The sequence below is a fragment of the Delphinus delphis genome, chromosome 20, assembly GCF_949987515.2.
Source record: "Delphinus delphis chromosome 20, mDelDel1.2, whole genome shotgun sequence".
Lineage (NCBI taxonomy): Eukaryota > Metazoa > Chordata > Mammalia > Artiodactyla > Delphinidae > Delphinus > Delphinus delphis.
Window position 1 is genome coordinate 57,496,958 of NC_082702.1, and position 18,242 is coordinate 57,515,199.

Below are 18,242 nucleotides of genomic sequence, written 5' to 3' on the forward strand. Positions count from 1 at the left end.
GCAGATGTTCAGCAACAAGATCGGTGGTCGTCAAAAAACATAACATAAAAAAGAAAACGATTGTTGGTCCTGAAATAAGAATCACCTGTGAGCTTTTAAAACCCTCTGCTGCTCAGGCCTCGCCTCTGACCCACTGAATCGTCCCTGGGAGGACTGGGTGTCAGTTACTAGTTTTCAAGGTCCTGCAGGTGGTTCTAACAGGACAACCTGGGTTCTTGATCTCGAGTGGCATGTGAGTCACCTGGTGGGCATTACAGCCCCGGTGGTCTGCCCACCCCCAGAGTTTCTGCTTCAGTGGGCCCGGGGGAGCCCGAGAATCTGCATCTCATCAAGGTCCCAAGCGATGCTGTTGCCGCCGCAGTGATGGAGAGCTGCAGCACAGAGCAGCCATGGCCACCCGCGTCCATCGCGGCCCCCCAGGTCCTCCGCCTGGTCACGGGCTAGACCGTCGCGGCTTCTGATGTGACGCACTTAACGCAGCGCCTGCCACGCGCCCTGCGCCACCCTGAGGTGCTTTGCAGGTGTGACTCCTCTTACTCGCCACGAGCATCCCACGGGGTGGGTATTGTCACTGTCACTCGTCACAGCAGGGGACACGGAGACCCAGCAAAGTTAGGTGACTCGGGCCCGCTCTGAGGGCAGTGCAGTGTCGGTCTGACCCCAGCTCCTGGCTCTTCACCCCCACGCTGTTCTCCTCTTCTGTGGCTCCGAGAGAGAAGTAACTTTGACCCCCATTTTGCAGATAGGGAAGTAGAGGCTCGGGTCAGGTCACCTGTCCAGGATCCGAGCTCAGACCTGCCTGACTTCCGGCCACTCTGGTCAAGGACCCTCTCCCGTGAGGGGGCTCCCTCGATTCTTCCTCCCATCCCTGCCCTGCACCCCCTGTTGCCCCACCTCACAGTTATGTCCACGAACCCCTGACCTGTGAGAGGCCAGCCCCGCGGGCCTCGGGCAGCTGAGCCTCAGTGCCTGCTGGGTGACCAGAGAGGGGAGCACGGGTCCGGGAAGGGTGCTCCCCGGATGGCGGGATTGGGAACCCTGCGTCTATTCCTGTCTCCCCTGTTCAGGCCCAGAGGGAGGGGCATGAAGGGTGAACAAGGGTGGTCCCTGCTCACTGAGGCCCGACAGGATATGGGGCTGAAACTTGGAAGCTGGAGTCAGGGATGCCCAGGTCTCCAGAGCCTGCACCTTGAAACCGTTCACACCACAGAGAAGACAGTGCTTGATGTCAGTGGCGTCCGAAGCAGCAGCCGGCCTCCCCTGAGCGAAACCCAGGGTTCTCCTGACGCCCGGGGCAGCTCCTGGGTGCTGGGTGCAGAGCTGCGTCCTGAAGGGACCCTCCTTCAGGATGAGTCATCCTGCCATTCTGAGTGAGGACCCCCAGTCCAGGGGGACCTGGTGTAGTTGGAACTGCAGGCTGCGCTCTTCGATGCTGACCCCCTGTTTTTCGGTGGGCAGTGGAGAGGGATCGTCCCAAACGTGGGCCTGGGAACCTGGCACACATGGCGGGGGTCCTAGCTGAGCCGCTTCCGTCAGGACTTTGGGCAAGTGACTTAACCTTATCACGCCTCAGTTTTTTTCTGTCTGTAAAATGGGTACAGTGTCTCCCTCATGGGCTCTCTGTGGGAACTGACTGGCTTGGACCTGCCGTGAGCACTTGGCAGTGGGGAGAGGAGCCTCTGCCGTCCCCGGGAGGTCAGGGCAACAGGCGAGCAGAGGGCGTCTCCTCAGGGAGTGCAGCTCAGAGGGAGCCAGGCTCCCAGGGGAGAGGACGCTGACTTGGGGTCTACAGACCAGCCACTTCTCTGACTCATCCTCGATGTGCACGCGTCAGCCGACGGTGCCAGGTGTGGGCCTCTCCTCTGATGGGGAGAAGGGGGCATTGGGGCTGGCCCCCACATCCCCGTGGCTCCTTCCAGTTCTGGGGACAGCTGAGTGGGGAGGTTCAGATCTTCGCCCCTTCCTGCTGTGTGGCCTTGGACAAGTCACCTTACCTCTCTGAGCCCCCTGTTTTGATGACAGCTCCTGGCCCTCCGTGGATGGTGAGAGCTCAGCAGATGTCAGCCGATGGTGTCCCTGGACACCGTGGCCGTGGTTTCTGACTGGGCTGCCCTGGAAGGTTTTCTGGGTGCCTGCAACTGAGAAGGCAGCCAGTGTGGGGAAATTCTCAAGGTAAACTTAACAGGGTTCATTCTTCGGAAGTTAGGTCCATCTCTTTTTTTTTTTTTCCTGACGTGGAAAAGACCTTCCCTTTATTCATAATTACCAAAACTTAAGCAACAAAGATGCTCTTGAGTAGGAGTGGATGACACAGTATGGTTCAGGTCCACAGAAGACGCGGAGGCCTTAAGTGCGTACGACAAAGTCAGAGAAGCCAACCTGAAAAGCCTTCGTACTGTATGAGTCCCACTCTGCGACTTTCTGGAGAAAGCAGAACTATGGAGACAGTCAAGGAACACTGGTTGCCAGGGGTTGGGGGAAGGAAGGATGAATAGGTGGAGTGCAGAGGAATTTTAGGGCAGGAAACTATTCTGTGTGACACAGTAATGGTAGGTACAGGGCGTTACATCTGTCCAAAATCACGGGATGGGCGACACCAGGAGTGATGCTGTATCAGCATTGGTTGATCGACGGTAACAAATACACCGCACTCGTGTCTGTACTTGCACTCAGTTTTTCTGTGAAGCTAAAGCTATAATGTCTAAACTTAAAAAAACAAAACAACCCCGCGAAACCTTCCCGGGATGAACGGGTGAGGAAAGCAGAAGGAGCAATGCTGGCATGAAGTCGGCCAGGTGGGCACGGCCTGGGGTGCTGGTTGAGCTTGTTTTTTGAGTCTGGTCCTTCCCCGGCCATTGGGGACCCCCTGCCCGCACCGTGGAGGTGGGCACACCTGGGTGGCTCCCTGGTTTGAGGCCAACTGCGCCTGAATCCCCTCCCCTCTGGGCAGCACAAGGATGAATGTGGGGCCCGTGTTTGCTGGCCTCCGTGGTGTCTGTTTTTGCTCTCGACCCCTCCCGGCCTTGGGGTGGCTTCCTGGCTGGTGACCTGGTCTCGGCGTGGGAATAGCCGTCATCTGCATGCGATGCTCATGGCCTCTCCGGTCACTTTCCTGCTTCCAGTCTGACATATCTGGTGCCTTCTCAGGGAAGCTTGCCCCCTCCGTCCCCCCAAGAAGACCACTGACCTGCCACTTGGGCCCCCTTTCTGGCTTTCCCACCAACGTGCTAAATACTCGGGCTGGGCACCTACCAGGCCAGCATCCTCTGTGAGGAGCAGGACTTTCCTCCAACACCCGGGTTCGGATCCCGGCCCCCATGAGGCACAAATCCTGAGTCTTAGTTTCTGCAGCTGGAAAAGCAAGCATAACGTCACTATTGAGAGAATTTTCTCATGAAAATCTTTCCTCCCATCCCTCTTGAAAAATTTTAATTTTTATCAAGACGATGTGCCCACAGTTTAAGATGTCAATTAATGTTAAAAACAACAGTGTTTAGGACAAAGCCCCCTTCCCTCTACTGCTTCCAGATGTACAACTTTAAACTCCTTCAGCTGTGTCTCCAGGCGCTTAACTCCAAGTCTCTACATCTGTGCTTACTGCTTTCTTGGTTTACGATCACTTTCAGCTGTTATGTACTGACTCCCTACTATGGTAGGTGAAGATTCTCAGTCTTTTAGAACCACCTTTCTCTTCCCTTTTTTAACCATTCCAGCAGTTAGGTCAATTCTGTTAAATCGATAGCTCTCATTATTAAAAGACTGGGGTATCGAGGCAAGCAACGCACTGATTCTGTACACACGCATGTATTGATACTTTTCACGTGCAGCTTGAGTTAGTAATCGCCTCATTTTTTCAAATATATAGTTTTCTTTAAAACAGTGGTTAATTTGTTGCCCAACTTCCAAATGCTCAGAAAAATATCTCTCAGTGCTGCGTTTTGCATGAAACATCCACCAGATTCTCTCTCTCTATATACAGTATATGCACATTTTTTAGATATATATATTTTCCTTCAGTGTTTGCTGGAAGATATATACAGTGGACCCTTGATCGGTGTTGGGATTAGGGGCTCCGACCCTACACACATTTGAAAATCCACGTGTAATTGATAGTCAGCCCTGAGTATGTGTGGTTCTACTGTATCTGTGGATACATCTGTGGATTCAACCATGAGTCATGTAGTACTGTAGTCTTTACTACGGAAAAAATCCATGTATAAGCGGACCCTCACAGTTCAAATCCGTGGTATTTTTGTGTAAACATATATAAAATTGCTCCTGGAAATTCCCTTCACCACCTCATGTTTGTTGGACAACCGCCCCCCCATGTCTTTCCTCTTCTGTGATTTTCTCCCTCATTTTGGTGGAGTACATCCTGCAGTAGCTTCCTGAGAAAGGATGCATGGAAGATAGTTTTTGTGGCTTAATGACTTGATACATTGGAAGATAGTTTTTGTGGCTTAATGACTTGATAAGTTGGTTGTATATGTAATTCTAGATTGAAAATCATTTTTGTTCAGAATGTGGGTGGGGGCCATTTCCCGCTGAGGTCTAGGTCTCGGTGTTGCTGTCAAGAGGTCTCATGCCCTGCTGGCCCTCAGTCCTTCGTGTGAAGTCTGTCTTCTCTGGAAGCATTTGGGATCTCTGCTCACTGAGGTTCTGAAGTTTCTCATGACTTTGTATGAGAATCTTTCCTCCATTGTGCAGGGTGTCTGTGAGCCCCTTCAGCCTGGACGCTCACATCCTCCAATTCTGGGACGCTTTCCCGTCTTGCATCTTTGGTAATTTTCCTTCCTTGCTTTCTGGAACTCCTAATTTATAGATTTGGGGCCCTCTGGGTGACTCATGAATGACTCTAATTTTCTTCTCACTATTTCTCACTACTTTGCCCACCTCTTTTTGTTCTAGTTTCTGAAAGGTTTCCTTGGATTTATCTTCCAACTCACTTATCAAAATTTTTATTTTAGCCATCACATTTTTAACTTCCAGGAGCTCTTTTTCTCTGTTTCTTTTTTCTTTTTCCTTTTTTATTGCCTTTGATTCTCATTTTGAGGATACAGTACCTTATCTCTGTGAGGATTTAATGTTTGGTATCTATGTCTTCCACACCCTGCATTTTTCATGATTCCCTCCAGTTTTTTCCGCATTTACTTGTATGTTTTGGTCTCTTTCCTCTTGGAGGCTTTCTCCAAGTGTCTGATGACCCTGGGCTGTTCACTTATTGCAGTAAGGTACCAGAAAGCTGACTGAAAGCTCTGTGCAGGCTTCACTGCTGGCCTGATCCCGTTTCTGCAGAGAAATTCTCCCCATCCTGCCTGGGTGTAGGAATTCCAGCCGCCAGCACCTGGGTGGGCCGGGGAAGCGGGCAGGGTCTCTGTTCAGAGTGAAGACTTCCTCCTAATAGTCCCGGGTCTGGTCCCATGCCTCCCCCCATGCTCCTCACCTGCCTCGGTCCCCTGGGGCATGGTTTCCTGGTTCACGCAGAAACTTCCTGTGTCACGCAGGAGGGGAGAAGGCTCTCTTTTTAATTCACGATTGATATGTTCTCGGCACCTGGCTTTCTATCTTTTCTCTAGATTTGTTCTCCTAACTTTTAGTTCTTATTTATGTAGTTTGTAGGTCGCCTGGCTAGAGACTGAGAATCCTGTATTAGTTTGCTAGGGCTGCCGTAACAGAATGTCACAGACGGGGGGGCTTAACCAGCAGCTACTTATTCTCTAGCAGCTCTGGAGGCTGGGTTCGGGCTCTTCTGAGGCCTCTCTCCTTGGCTTGCAGACGGCCACCCTCTTGCTTCTTCTGCACATAGCTGTCCCTCTGAGTGCACTCCTGGTGTCACTTACAGGAACACCAGTCATACTGCATTAAGCTCCCCCTACCCCCGCCATGGTCTCATTTTTTAAAATGTGGTAAAATACACGTAACATAAAACTTATTGGGGCTTCCCTGGTGGCGCAGTGGTTGAGAGCCCGCCTGCCGATGCAGGGGACACGGGTTCGGGACACGGGTTCGTGCCCCGGTCTGGGAGGATCCCACATGCCGCGGAGCGGCTGGGCCCGTGAGCCATGGCCGCTGAGCCTGTGCGTCTGGAGCCTGTGCTCCGCAACGGGAGAGGCCACAGCAGTGAGAGGCCCGCGTACCGCAGAAACAAAACAAGCAAAAAAAACCCTTATTATATTCACTGTTTTTAAGTATGTGGCTGACTGATATTCAGGATGTTTATAATGTTGTGCCACCACCATCACCACCATCCACCTCCAGAAAGCTTTCATCTTGTAACTGTACCTCTCCACACCCGTTAAACGATAACCGCCCTGCCCCCCTGCACCCACCACTGTGCTTTCTGTCCGATTTTTAACTACTCTAAGAATCTCAAATGTAGAATCATACAGTATCTATCGTTTTATGACTGACTTAATCTCACTTAGCATAAGGTCTTCAAGTTTCATCCAGGTTGTAGCTTGTGTCAGAATCTCCTCCCTTCTTTATTTTTAAATTTTTATTTATTTTATTTATTTTTATTTCTGGCTGCGTTGGGTCTTTGTTGCTGCACGCGGGCTTTCTCTAGTTGCGGCGAGTGGGGGCTACTCTTCGTTGTGGCGTGCGGGCTTCTCATTGAGGTGGCTTCTCTTGTTGCGGAGCACAGGCTCTAGGCACGCAGGCTTCAGTAGTTGTGGTGCACAGGTTTCAGTAGTTGTGGCTCGCGGGCTCAGTAGCTGTGGTTCGCGGGGTCTAGAGCACAGGCTCCGTAGTTGTGGCACACGGGCTTAGCCGCTCCGTGGCATGTGGGATCTTCCTGGACCAGGGCTCGAACCCGTGTCCCCTGCGTTGGCAGGTGGATTCTTAACCACCGCACCACCAGGGAAGCCCCCTCCTCCTTGTTAAGGCTGAGTAATATTCCATTGTGTGGATGGACTGCATTTGGTTTATCCATCATCTTTTGATGGGCACTTGGGTTGCTTCCACGTCTTGGCTATTTTGAGTAATGCTGCTGTGAACGTGGGTGTACACGTATCTTCTTGAGACCCTGCTTTCAGTTCATATGGGTACCTACATGCCCAGAAGGAGCCATCAAGTGACACATGGGTTCAGGGAAGGAGGGAGGGGTGTATCGGGTGCCAGGGCCGAGGAGCAGCCCCTTCTCCTTGCTCAGAGGGAAGAGGCCCAGCTGCTTCTGTCCACGGCCCCTGTCTCGTTTCTTTCTCTGCATCTTCGGGCAGGTAGTAGTCATGTGACCTTCACCTCCTCCCTCCTAGGAGTCCAATGGCATCACCTTGTCAGGGTCCCAGAGACCCAGGGGGAGAACATGCTGGCCAGGGGCAGAGTCTGACCAGGGCCTAGTCATCTGTGCCCCCAGGCCAAGCCAGGTCAGTCCAGTTGGGTGGGAGGTTTCTGGACAGGAAGACTTGGGCCGTGGCGTCGGTACCTGGGTGTGTGAGCGCCGTGTAGGGCCAACCAGGAGAAGGGGTGGTTCAGCCACCTCCAGGCCTGAGCCCCCGTCTGCTGCGGGCTCCAAGCCGCTCCCAGGAAGAGCTCCCCCGTCCAGGGCTTGGCCTCTGGAGGTCACCGCATCTGGCCACACTGACCTGGCCCTCTCCTGGACGTGTGGCAGAAGCTGCGTTGTCCCCAGGCTGGTCCCCTGGGCTCTGTGGTGAACGCGTTGGAATAACTTCAGCGGGCAGGCGGGGGCTTCAGAGGAAGAAAATAAAAGTGTGCGAGAGGCGTGCGGGGCCCTGGGGAGGCACGAGTGACTTGGCTACAGCCAGCTGTCCACACTGACCAGGATGCCGGCTGCAGGGGTCGAGGCCCAGATCTTTGCTGGCTGAGGGCGCGGGGTGGAGTCGGCTTTCGGACTTGGACCCGGTGGTGTCCTAAGACAGACAGCGCCGGTGCCCGCAGTGTGCCTGGAGCGATGGTCTCGGCGGCCCTCAGAGTGGGTCCCCAAGCACAGTGTTGGCTTCACCGGGGAGCTTGTCGGGAATGCAGAGGCTCTGGCCGTGCCCACCCGGCTGGGTCAGGAGTTCGGGGGGTGTTAACTCGCCCTGCGATCAGGGACACTGCCACCACCCAAGCCTGAGACCCGCCGGTGGTCACATCTCATTTGCTCTTCCCTACGAGCCTGGGCCACTCCAGTTGGCATCTTACAGGCCATGTTTAGGGAGGTTGGGCCTCCCTAAGGCCCACTCAGATCTGATTCTGGGTTCCGGGTGATGGGGACAGAGGGGTCGTCCCTCATCTTCATGGCAATGGGCACGTGAGGTGGCAGTGGAAGTGGCAGAGTCCCTGAGAGGGTCACCTGCATGCAACCCTGCCCTCCCAAGCTTACCTGGAAAGAAGCAGGGGTGTCCCCTTGACGATCTGTCCGCATCTGGGTGCCTCCCTGAGAGGGGCAGCCACGGCTGCGGGGCCCGGGGTCGGCGGAGTGCAGAGTGCAGGCAGGAAGTTGCCCCTGCCCTGGGGGCTGCACCGGCCCAGACAGACCCCACAGCACCGCAAGGGTGGTGCCCTGTCGGGCCGTGCGTAGTCTTCTCTTTGCGCAAGGCTGGCTTCTGTCTTTCCACAGACAATCTGCTTGGGGTATAAAACAAAACAGTGGATTTAGTCTTTTGCAAATAACCAGCCGGATTCAATGGAACCACCATGGGGAATCAGGGCCTTGAATTCAACCTTTTGTCTGGTGGCCCCAAACAAGAAAGCAAGAGGGGGAGGAGAAAAGACTCTGGCCCAGTGGAGGCCGGCCCAGAGCCTCCCTTTGGGAGAAGCTGTCTCCTCGCTGAGGGCCCGCGTTCTCTCTCCTGCTCTGCGCCAGCCCTTTGCTCTCAAGCGGCGGGGCCCAGCTACCCCGGCAGGTCGCAGCAGAGCTGATCTGGAGCGTATTTCTGTAATAGCAACGTCCATGATTCTTACCGACTTCAGCTCTAAAATCAGAGGTGTGTTCCGACCGGGAGCAGAACCGCAAATACGATAAAAACTGCAAGCTGCAAGGCCAGCTCAGCTGCCCTGTCACGCCATGTGCAGGAGGCCATGCCCACTGCTGTATGTGCCTGGGGGGGTCACGCCACGTGCAGGAGGCCATGCCCACTGCTGTATGTGCCTGGGGGGTCACGCCGTGTGCAGGAGGCCATGCCCACTGCTGTGTGTGCCTGGGGGGTCACGCCGTGTGCAGGAGGCCATGCCCACTGCTGTGTGTGCCTGGGGGGTCACGCCACGTGCAGGAGGCCATGCCCACTGCTGTGTGTGCCTGGGGGGTCACGCCGTGTGCAGGGGGCCATGCCCACTGCTGTGTGTGCCTGGGGGGTCACGCCACGTGCAGGAGGCCATGCCCACTGCTGTGTGTGCCTGGGGGGTGGGTACAGTTATCACCCCCATTTCACAGGTGAATAAACTGAGATCTGAGAGGTGGAGTGAGGTCCCCCCGGTCGTGGGTGGGCGGAAGGGCCCAGCTCTGGACTCAGGGCTCCTCACTTCTGGCTCTCCTCTCCCGAGGCTCCGGAACCGCCCGGCAGGCGGGTCCAGCAGGGCCCCGTTGGCCTCAGGAGTTTGTTTCAAAGCCCCGTGTCCCTCACTCTACTCTCAAAGCGCCTAGAACGGGTCCAGCTCATCTTCTATCTTGCTTTGGGATTTGAAATGATATATTTCTCACTGCTTCCGTTCATTTTTGTGTACCGGTCATTAACCATCTTGTCTTTTTCAAGTGACCTGAAATTCCACGTGACGCACAGCTCGCCGTTTTCAGGTGAACAGTTCAGTGGGACGTGGCACGTTCACAGCGTTGTGCACCCACCACTCGCTCTAATTCCAGGCCGTCATCTTCGTCACCCCAGAAGGAAACCCCGACCCCGTTAGCATCACTCCTGTTCCCCCTGCCCCAGCCCCTGGCAGCCGCCGGCCTGCTTTCTGTCCCCACCGATCTATCTGTTGAGGACCTGGAGTGTGTATGTATTTTAGAGCAAAGGCTGGCTGGGTAGCTCTTAGCTCCCTTTTCCTCACCATTCGCTCTTGTCTGGCCGCACCCTGCGTGCACATTTCTGACCCTCTCCAGCCTCTGCTAATCTGTTCGGGGACCCCTGGAGTCACGGAATTGACGAGTAATATGCCGAGCAGTTCTTTCCGCTGATGTGGAAACAGACTCGGAGGCCGTGGTTGGTTCTGGTCACTCAGGTCTGCAGGGGCGCAGTGTCGAGGCTTGTGGAAGGCCAGGGTGGCAGGACCTGGGAGCTCGGAGTGGGAGGGAGGCTCCAGCGCCCACGTGGGACCCTCGTGCTGCCTGCTCGTCTCTCAGAGAAAGCTGGTGTTTGCCTTTGTCTCCGTTTATGTTAGACTGTGCGTTCACGTCTGGAAGGTGGGAACGATGCTGTCCAGCCTGTAGAGACGTGGGGTGGATTCCGTGATGGGGCAGGGCGGCCCGCTTCCCAACACCTCCCCGTTATCACCCCTTTATCTGAGGGAGGGAACGTGGGCACTCATTTTCTCAGGGGTGGGGTCTGCCGCAACGCGCAGGATGCCAGCTGTTGCTCCCAGTCTGGCACCCTCAGGACGAGGTGGGCAGGAGCTCACTGGGTGCAGAACCCGGGTATGACCGCGAGCCCTGGGTTTGAATCCCTCCGCTTTGGCTGCCTGGCCCCTCTCTGAGCCTCAGTTTCCTCATCTGGGAGGTAAAATGCTGTTCACCCCTAAGCGTTGTTTGTTGTTGTTTTTTAAAATTACTTATTTATTTTTGGCTGTGTTGGGTCTTCGTTGCTGCGCACGGGCTTTCTCTAGTTGCACCGAGCGGGGGCTACTCTTCGTTGCGGTGCACGGGCTTCTCGTTGCGGTGGCTTCTCTTGTTGTGGAGCACGGGCTCTACACGTGCGGGCTTCAGTAGTTGTGGCATGCAGGCTCAGTAGTTGTGGCTCGCGGGCTCTAGAGCACAGGCTCAGTAGTTGTGGCACACAGGCTTAGTTGCTCCGCGGCATGTGAGATCTTCCCAGACCAGGGCTCGAACCCGTGTCCCCCGCACTGGCAGGCAGATTCTTAACCACTGCACCACCAGGGAAGTCCTATCCCTAAGGTTTTGATGATGATGATGAATATTAGTTACCGTTAACTGGGCATTAACGACCTCCCAGCACTTTACACGGATTACATGGATTACCGCGTTTAAGCAGCACAGCCACCGTCCCCGTTTTACAGATGAGGAAACCGAGGCACAGAGGGTTAAAGCAGACATTCCCAAGGCACAGATCCAGAAGGAGTGGAGCTTGGATTTGACCCCGTGTCTGCTTCACTCCTGACTCCTCCCCGTGCCCCCATATCCACGGCCTCCACAAGGCTGTCTGTGGAGCTCCTGTGCATCCTTAGCTGAAAGCCCAGCCTGCCTTGAAGGGGTGCAGGGGTGCTGGCAGGGGGGTGGACTGGGTCTCTTCATGCAGGAGCAGCCTCAGCTTTGGTCGGGGGGGCACCAGTGAAACCCAGGGTGACATCTTGGGAGGTCCCAGCTGGGGCATCTGGATTCATTCAGCAAATAAACAAGGGACACCAGTTAAACTTGAATTTCAGATCGTCAGTCAGATCATTTCTAGTATAAGTATGTCCCATGTAATATGTCTCTAAAAATTACTTGTTCATGTGAAATTCAGATTGAACTGGGCGTCCTGTGTTTTATCTGACAGCCCTGTCGCCAACCCACAAGTGGGAGTGGCAGTAAGCCGGGGGTGAGAGGTCCCTGCAACAGCAGCCTACGCCCAACTTGCACTGGCCACAGGGAGACCACTGTCCAGGCAGACGGGTCTGGCCTTAAAGGGCCAGCTTCCCGCAGGCCACCCACCCCAGGCAGGGGAGGGGCCGTCCAGGACCAAGAGGCTAGTCTAGGTTCCTTCTCACAACCCCAGGTGCAAGCCCTGGGTCTCTGCCCCAGCGTGGGCAGCTGCAACCTGAGAAAAGGAAAGGTGTAGGTTGGGGTGAGGGGTGGGGGGGGGGAGGAGGGAAGAGGGTGGGGAGCCGCACCCTGTGGAGTGTCATTTAATTTGCATAACTACCTATGGCAGGAGAGATATAGACCCATCCCATGGGAGTCACACAGCCTATAAGTAGAGCAAGAATATGGGCCCAGTGCTGCTGAGTTTATTTTATTATGTAAAATACATAGATAGCTGGGCTTCCCACTGGCGCAGTGGTTAAGCATCCGCCTGCCAACGCAGGGGACACGGGTTCGAGCCCTGGTCTGGGAGGATCCCACATGCCGCGGAGCAGCTAAGCCCGTGCGCCACAACTACTGAGCCCGCGTGGCACAGCTACCGAAGCCCGTGCGCCTAGAGCCCGTGCTCCGCAGCAAGAGAAGCCACCGGAGTGAGAAGCCCTCGCACCGCAACGAAGAGTAACCCCCGCTCGCCACAACTAGAGAAAGCCCGCGTGCAGCAACGAAGACCCAATGCAGCCAAAAATAAAATAAAATAAATAAATTTTATTTTTTTAAAAAAGATACATAGATAACATAAAACTTGCCACTTGAACCATTTTTCGGTGCACAGTTCAGTGGCATTAGTCATGCTCAGAATGTCGTACAGCCATCACCTCTATCTATTTTCAAGACTTTCGCGTCACTGCAGACAGAAACTCCGTACCCATTAAGCAATAATTCCCTGCTCCCCGCCCCCCGCCCCATCCCCACCATCTACTTTCAGTGTCTCTGAGTTTGACTCCTAGGTGTCTCATGTAAGTGAAATCAAATAGTGTGTGTCCTTTTGTGCCTGGTTTATTTCACCTAGCAGAGTGTCCTGAAGGTTCGTCCACATTGTAGCAAATAGCGGAACTGCCCGTCCTTTTGAAGGCTGAATGATGTTTCATTGTTTGGATGGACCACATTGTCTTTGGCTATTGTGAATAATGCTGCTGTGCACATGGGTGTGCAATGTTGATTCTTTTGGAGATACCAGGCCTGCCAGTTTTCATGCCTTTAGGTGTCCTGTTGAGTGGTCTTCCCAACTCTTCTTGGATGCCTCCAGCAATGGGGATCTCACTATCTTCCAAGGCAGCCTCATCAGTAGCCAATTTGTAGCCTGGATCTGTGTCCTTGTAGCTGCCCCTTATGGGCCCCATGAGCCCTGTTTGGAGCTGCTCACCCAGGATGTGTTTCTTCCTTCTTCTCTTCCACCCCCGCTGCGTGTCTTCCCAGGTTGGGCCTTCTGCCCGCGTGGCCTGGGGAGCCCTGCAGGTCACTCCTGACTGCCTCAGCCTCTTACTCCTCCCATCGCCGTCCGCGACCTCTAAGAGAGAGAGAACAAAATCCAACCGTGGGAAGCAGGAGGGAAGGGTCTTTAAAAACACTATCAGTGGCAGGAATCATAAAATCACCTGTGGTCTGATGGTCTACCTCGATGTAAACCTCGCCGAGTTGCCCCAAGACAGGGCAGACCGTGGCAGCTGCGTTGCCCTCCCGCACTCAAGCTCACCCTCTCCTGTGTCTCCGCAGGGACCTACCAGGGCCAGTGGGTCGGCGGCATGCGTCAGGGCTATGGCGTGCGGCAGAGCGTCCCCTACGGCATGGCAGCAGTCATCCGCTCGCCCCTGAGGACCTCCATCAACTCCCTGCGCAGCGAGCACACCAACGGCGCCGCGCTGCACCCCGACGCCTGCCCCGCTGTGGCCAGTAGCCCAGCCGTGTCCCGGGGGGGCTTCGTGCTCGTGGTGCACAGCGACTCTGAGATCCTCAAGAGCAAGAAGAAGGGGCTGTTCCGGCGCTCGCTGCTGAGCGGGCTGAAGCTACGCAAGTCGGAGTCCAAGAGCAGCCTGGCCAGCCAGCGCAGCAAGCAGAGCTCCTTCCGCAGCGAGGCCGGCATGAGCACCGTCAGCTCCACGGCCAGCGACATCCACTCCACCATCAGCCTGGGCGAGGGCGAGGCCGAGCTGTCGGCCATCGAGGACGACACCGACGCCACCACCACCGAGACCTACGTGGGCGAGTGGAAGAGCGACAAGCGCTCGGGCTTCGGCGTGAGCCAGCGCTCGGACGGGCTCAAGTACGAGGGCGAGTGGGCTGGCAACCGGCGGCACGGCTACGGCTGCATGACCTTCCCCGACGGCACCAAGGAGGAGGGCAAGTACAAGCAGAACATCCTCGTGAGCGGCAAGCGGAAGAACCTCATCCCGCTGCGTGCCAGCAAGATCCGCGAGAAGGTGGACCGGGCCGTGGAGGCGGCCGCGCGGGCGGCCACCATCGCCAAGCAGAAGGCGGAGATCGCGGCCTCCAGGTAGGAGGGCGGGGGCGGCGCGGGGCGGCGCGGGGCGGTTCTGCGTCACGGGGCCTGCTTTGCTTGGTTGTGCTGCCCGGGTTGAGGGCTACACTGGTGTTTCTCAAACTGTGCCCTGCGGAGCCCTGGGGTTCCTCAGAGGGTCCCAGAGGTGCAGCAAGGAAATGGTTGATCTGAGGGGGTTCTGGGTCTTACAGCCTCCCCTCAAAGGGAGCAGACCTCCCTTCCTCTCTTTTACTTGTTCTATATGCTGGTGTTCAATGTAAAACATTGATGGATAAAGATGGTGGCCGTTCTGCTTGGTAACATGCATAGGACGGCTGCGGGCTGAGAGAAACATGTGCTGCCTCCGCGGCCGCACTCCCAGGTGGGCACGGAGTGCCCACTGCTGCAGGGACGTGGGAGCAGGGTGGCAGCTGTCCTGGCCACCCCAGCCCGAGGCCCAGATTCCCCGATTCCCCATGGGCCCTGGATTCGGCACCAGCTGGACAGACCGGCTGTGGGCACGGGCCTGGGGCTCACTTGAGGCTTGGCGCTGTAGGCCAATAGCTGTTCTGAATGGGATGCAGGACTTACTGCATTTAGGGTTCAGCGGGGCCACCAGGCCCTAAGCAGTGGCTCCGGAGCTGACCATTGGCTCCGTGTTGGATGTTGAGGTGTCTTTGGTGTTGGTACAGGGGTGGGGGCTTCAGAGCTGGAAGAAGGGGCCCTGGGTCCCCCTGGGAAGCACAGAGGTGAGTGTGTGAGCCTGGGTCTGCCCCCCTCGGCTGTGGGCAGCGGGAACCTCCAGCCACAGCTTGAAGGAAGCTGCCCTATTGCAAGCCAAGGCCCCCAGGTGGCCATGCTCCTGGGTTCTAAGGAAACAGTTCCTAACTTGAGTTCATCGAGAGCTTCCCACCGCCGTCCCCTTTCCTGGGTCCAGGTAAGGCCCTCGGGTCCGCGCTGAGAGTCGTGGGGCCTGGGACGGGGATCTGGTGTTGCTCTAAATGCCTTAGGCTGCCCGGGCAGGAGGTGTTCAGGAGGACAGACGCCGAGTCTTTCTGGATGATTCTGTATTCCCGGCAAGGGGCAGGCCTGGAGTTATTCCAGGGAGACGCCCAGCTCAGTTACAGTTCAGGCCTTCCCAGCCTTGTCACTAATAGAACTTGAGCTCGTTCGGTTCTGGTCTCCAGTGACCTTTGACCCACACTGAAAGAACAGAAAAGGTGGCTGTCGGTTGTTGGCAGACTATCTGCGGCTCCCCTCTGAGGGCTTGGAAATGAAACCCATTCCAAGAAGCTGAAGGGGAGATGGAATTACTACCTTGAATGTCGGGGTCCCGCACCGCTCTGTTCACCCCTTCCTACTCCCCCAGAAGTGTTCAGGCCGCATGAACAGAAGCAGCATTTATGACCGCTCATCTGGTATTTTAAGATCAAATTTGGTTCCGTAGTTACTTTTTCCATTATACATGTAACACTTGCTCGGTGTGGAAAAGGCAGGGAGCCGCAGCCGCAGGGCGGGTCTCACGCGTCACCCGGAGACTCCAGCTGGCGCTTGGCGTATTTCCTTCCTTCCAGTAGTTCATCTGTTTGTCATCTTCCTGTTTGGTTGCCTCATTGATCTCAGTGGACCCAAGGCACTTTCCAGGGCAGGGGGACAGTGTCGTCAGACATTGAGGTGCCTGTGAGGCAGAACTAGGATTTCATGGACAGTGCTCCCCGGAACTGACTTTAAAGTCCGACACCCAGGCGAATTTCTTGAGACTGGGGACAGAGCACACGTCTGTGGGAGGTGTTTTCTGACACCTCCCACGGAAACTGCGGGGGGCTGGTCTTCATGAAGGAGTCCGTGGAGGTGGTGGTGGTGTGGGTGGAGCTCAGAGCCAGCTCCCTAAGGAGCCCCACCTGGGACAGGCTTCCCACCTCTCACCTGTGAGATGAGAGGGGCGGCTGCCCGCCTGCCGCAGAGGCCTGGGAACTTCCCTGACAACGGCTCCGTGTATCGGGTGCTGGCTCTCTGAGACGTCCAGCCTGGGCCCATCACTGCTGAGCAGCCCGGGGGAGGTGCTCGCTCTCTCTGGGCCACAGGTTCCTTGCGGAAGGATGGGATGGAGCGACATGCAGTGCCCTCAGCGCGTGTGGGGCCTGGCGTGCGCCGCTGTCACCCTCCCAGGCGTCCCCTGAGCTGGGCTGGCCCCTCCCCTCCCGCCCCAGGCCTTGTGGGGAGATGGGTGTGAATGCACTCCCATGGTGTGAGCTCGGCCTTGCGGCTCTGTGGTGCCCGGGGTCACCCCTCGGAGGTGGGAGGGGACAGCGTCCTCGGTCACCACGACAGGATTGAGGACGAGCCCCCGTCCCAGGCTGTGGTGGGAGCTGCACTTGCCGTGTTTCTCGATGAGCTTAGATTTGAAAAAAAAGAAAGAGAGAAAAGGAGGAGAAGGACCAGTGGCGGCTGTCCTGGAGAGTGAAGCCAGCGGATGCGGGCGGGTCGGGGCCCACCCGCCACCGCAGTGTGACAGTGGCCACGGCAGCCGCCTGGGGCTGTGGGGCGGCTGGGCCCGGGCGGGCTGCGGTCACTGTCACAGCCAGGTTCCGGCCAGGCGTGGGGAGCTGCGTCCTCGGGCCCCAGCCGGGCTCGGTCGCTAAGCCGCGTCAGTGAGAAACGGTTTGGTGTGTCCTCGTCGTGATGCCTGGGACCTTCCCTGGAGGGCGCCTGCAGTGAGGACAGGGGCGCAGGCTTTCCTGGGAAACGGCGGTGGCACGGAGCTCGGGGTCTGAGAGGGGGTCCCGTTACGTCCGTTTCAGGGCGGACCGCACCTGTAGCTTCTAAGGGCTGGGCCCTGGCCCCGCCACTGAGATGGGTTCCCAGCATGGTTTCCAGCATCCCTGCCCCCGGTGTGCGCTGGGATCACCTGGGGACAGACGCACAGGCGGCCCACCCCAGAGATGCTGAGCTCCTTGCTGGGGCTGCCACCTGGGCTTCAGAGCCCTTCGAAAGCTCTCCAGGTGATTCTCAGGTGCCCTTGGCACCCTCAGGAGGTGTATAACATGCAGATGGCCAGGCCCCACCCCCAGAGCTTCTGCCTCAGCAGATCTGGGTGGGGCCTGAGAACCTGCATTCCTGAGGAGCTCCCGGGATGCTGGTCGGGCAGGCCTGCCGCTCTTGTATCTCCCAGGAGGCCCCAGGGAAGAGGAGACGTGCGCAGACATGCCTGTGATCAAAGGCGGGAGGTGGAGGAGGTCCCTGCCCCGTCAGGGTCAAAGTGGGAGCCGGGGCTGAGGGGAAGGTGTGCCAGGCAGGTCGGTCTGGGCGAGGCAGACGGCATCAGAGGCCCTGCCGTGCCCCAGCTGTGACTTCTCAGCGTCGTGTCTGCGCAGGAGCTCGTTTTGAATGAATGAGTGAATAACTGCTCAGGCCCCACCCCCTCACGTTCTCGGGGGCCCCGGCCACCTCCTTTGGTTCTGGGTCCTGGACGTGTGGCCCTGGCCACGGTGGGGCAGGGGACCACCAGGCCAGGCTCCCGAGAGGGCTGAGGGTCCCTTCTTGCTTCTCGGTGCCCGCAGGTTCTCCAGGGTGCGAGGCAACCCCGCCCCCCACCCCGGGGTCCAGCAAGGCAGCGTCTGCTGGTAAAGTTCACGGGAGAGAACTGCGAGTTCCTGTGGGTTTAGTCTGTCTCGGGGCCCGGCCCGCCCTCCCGCAAACACGGGCCAGTCCTGATCCGGGCGCGCTGCTGCCCCTCGCGGGTCCCCTGGCTCCACGGAGGGGAGGAGAGAGAAATCCACCGCCCCAGGGTCCTGCGTTGTGGGGATTATGTGACAACTCGCCGCCCCACCTGGACACCCTGCAAGTACCAGGTCCGCGCCCTAACGTGCCCTTTCAGAGGGGCAGGGGCTGGATGGTGGAACAGATGCTCGTGTACCCCCCCACCCCACCCCGCCTCTTGGCCTGGTGCCCTCTGGTGCTACACCCGCAGCCTGGAGCTGGGAGCCACCTCTGCTTCCCGGGAGTGACCTCTGTGCTTGGGGCTGAGTGGGG

At 57.0% G+C, this 18,242-nt stretch overlaps 1 protein-coding gene across 1 annotated transcript in view; it reads left to right on the plus strand.

Annotated features, from left to right (window-relative positions):
- JPH3 (junctophilin 3) overlaps nt 1-18,242 on the plus strand; it is an 80,570-nt gene that overhangs the window by 20,209 nt on the left and 42,119 nt on the right. Inside the window, exon 2 of the mRNA XM_059998893.1 lies at nt 13,448-14,225. Coding sequence (XP_059854876.1) covers nt 13,448-14,225 — 778 coding nt within the window. The remainder of the gene's footprint in view (nt 1-13,447; nt 14,226-18,242) is intronic.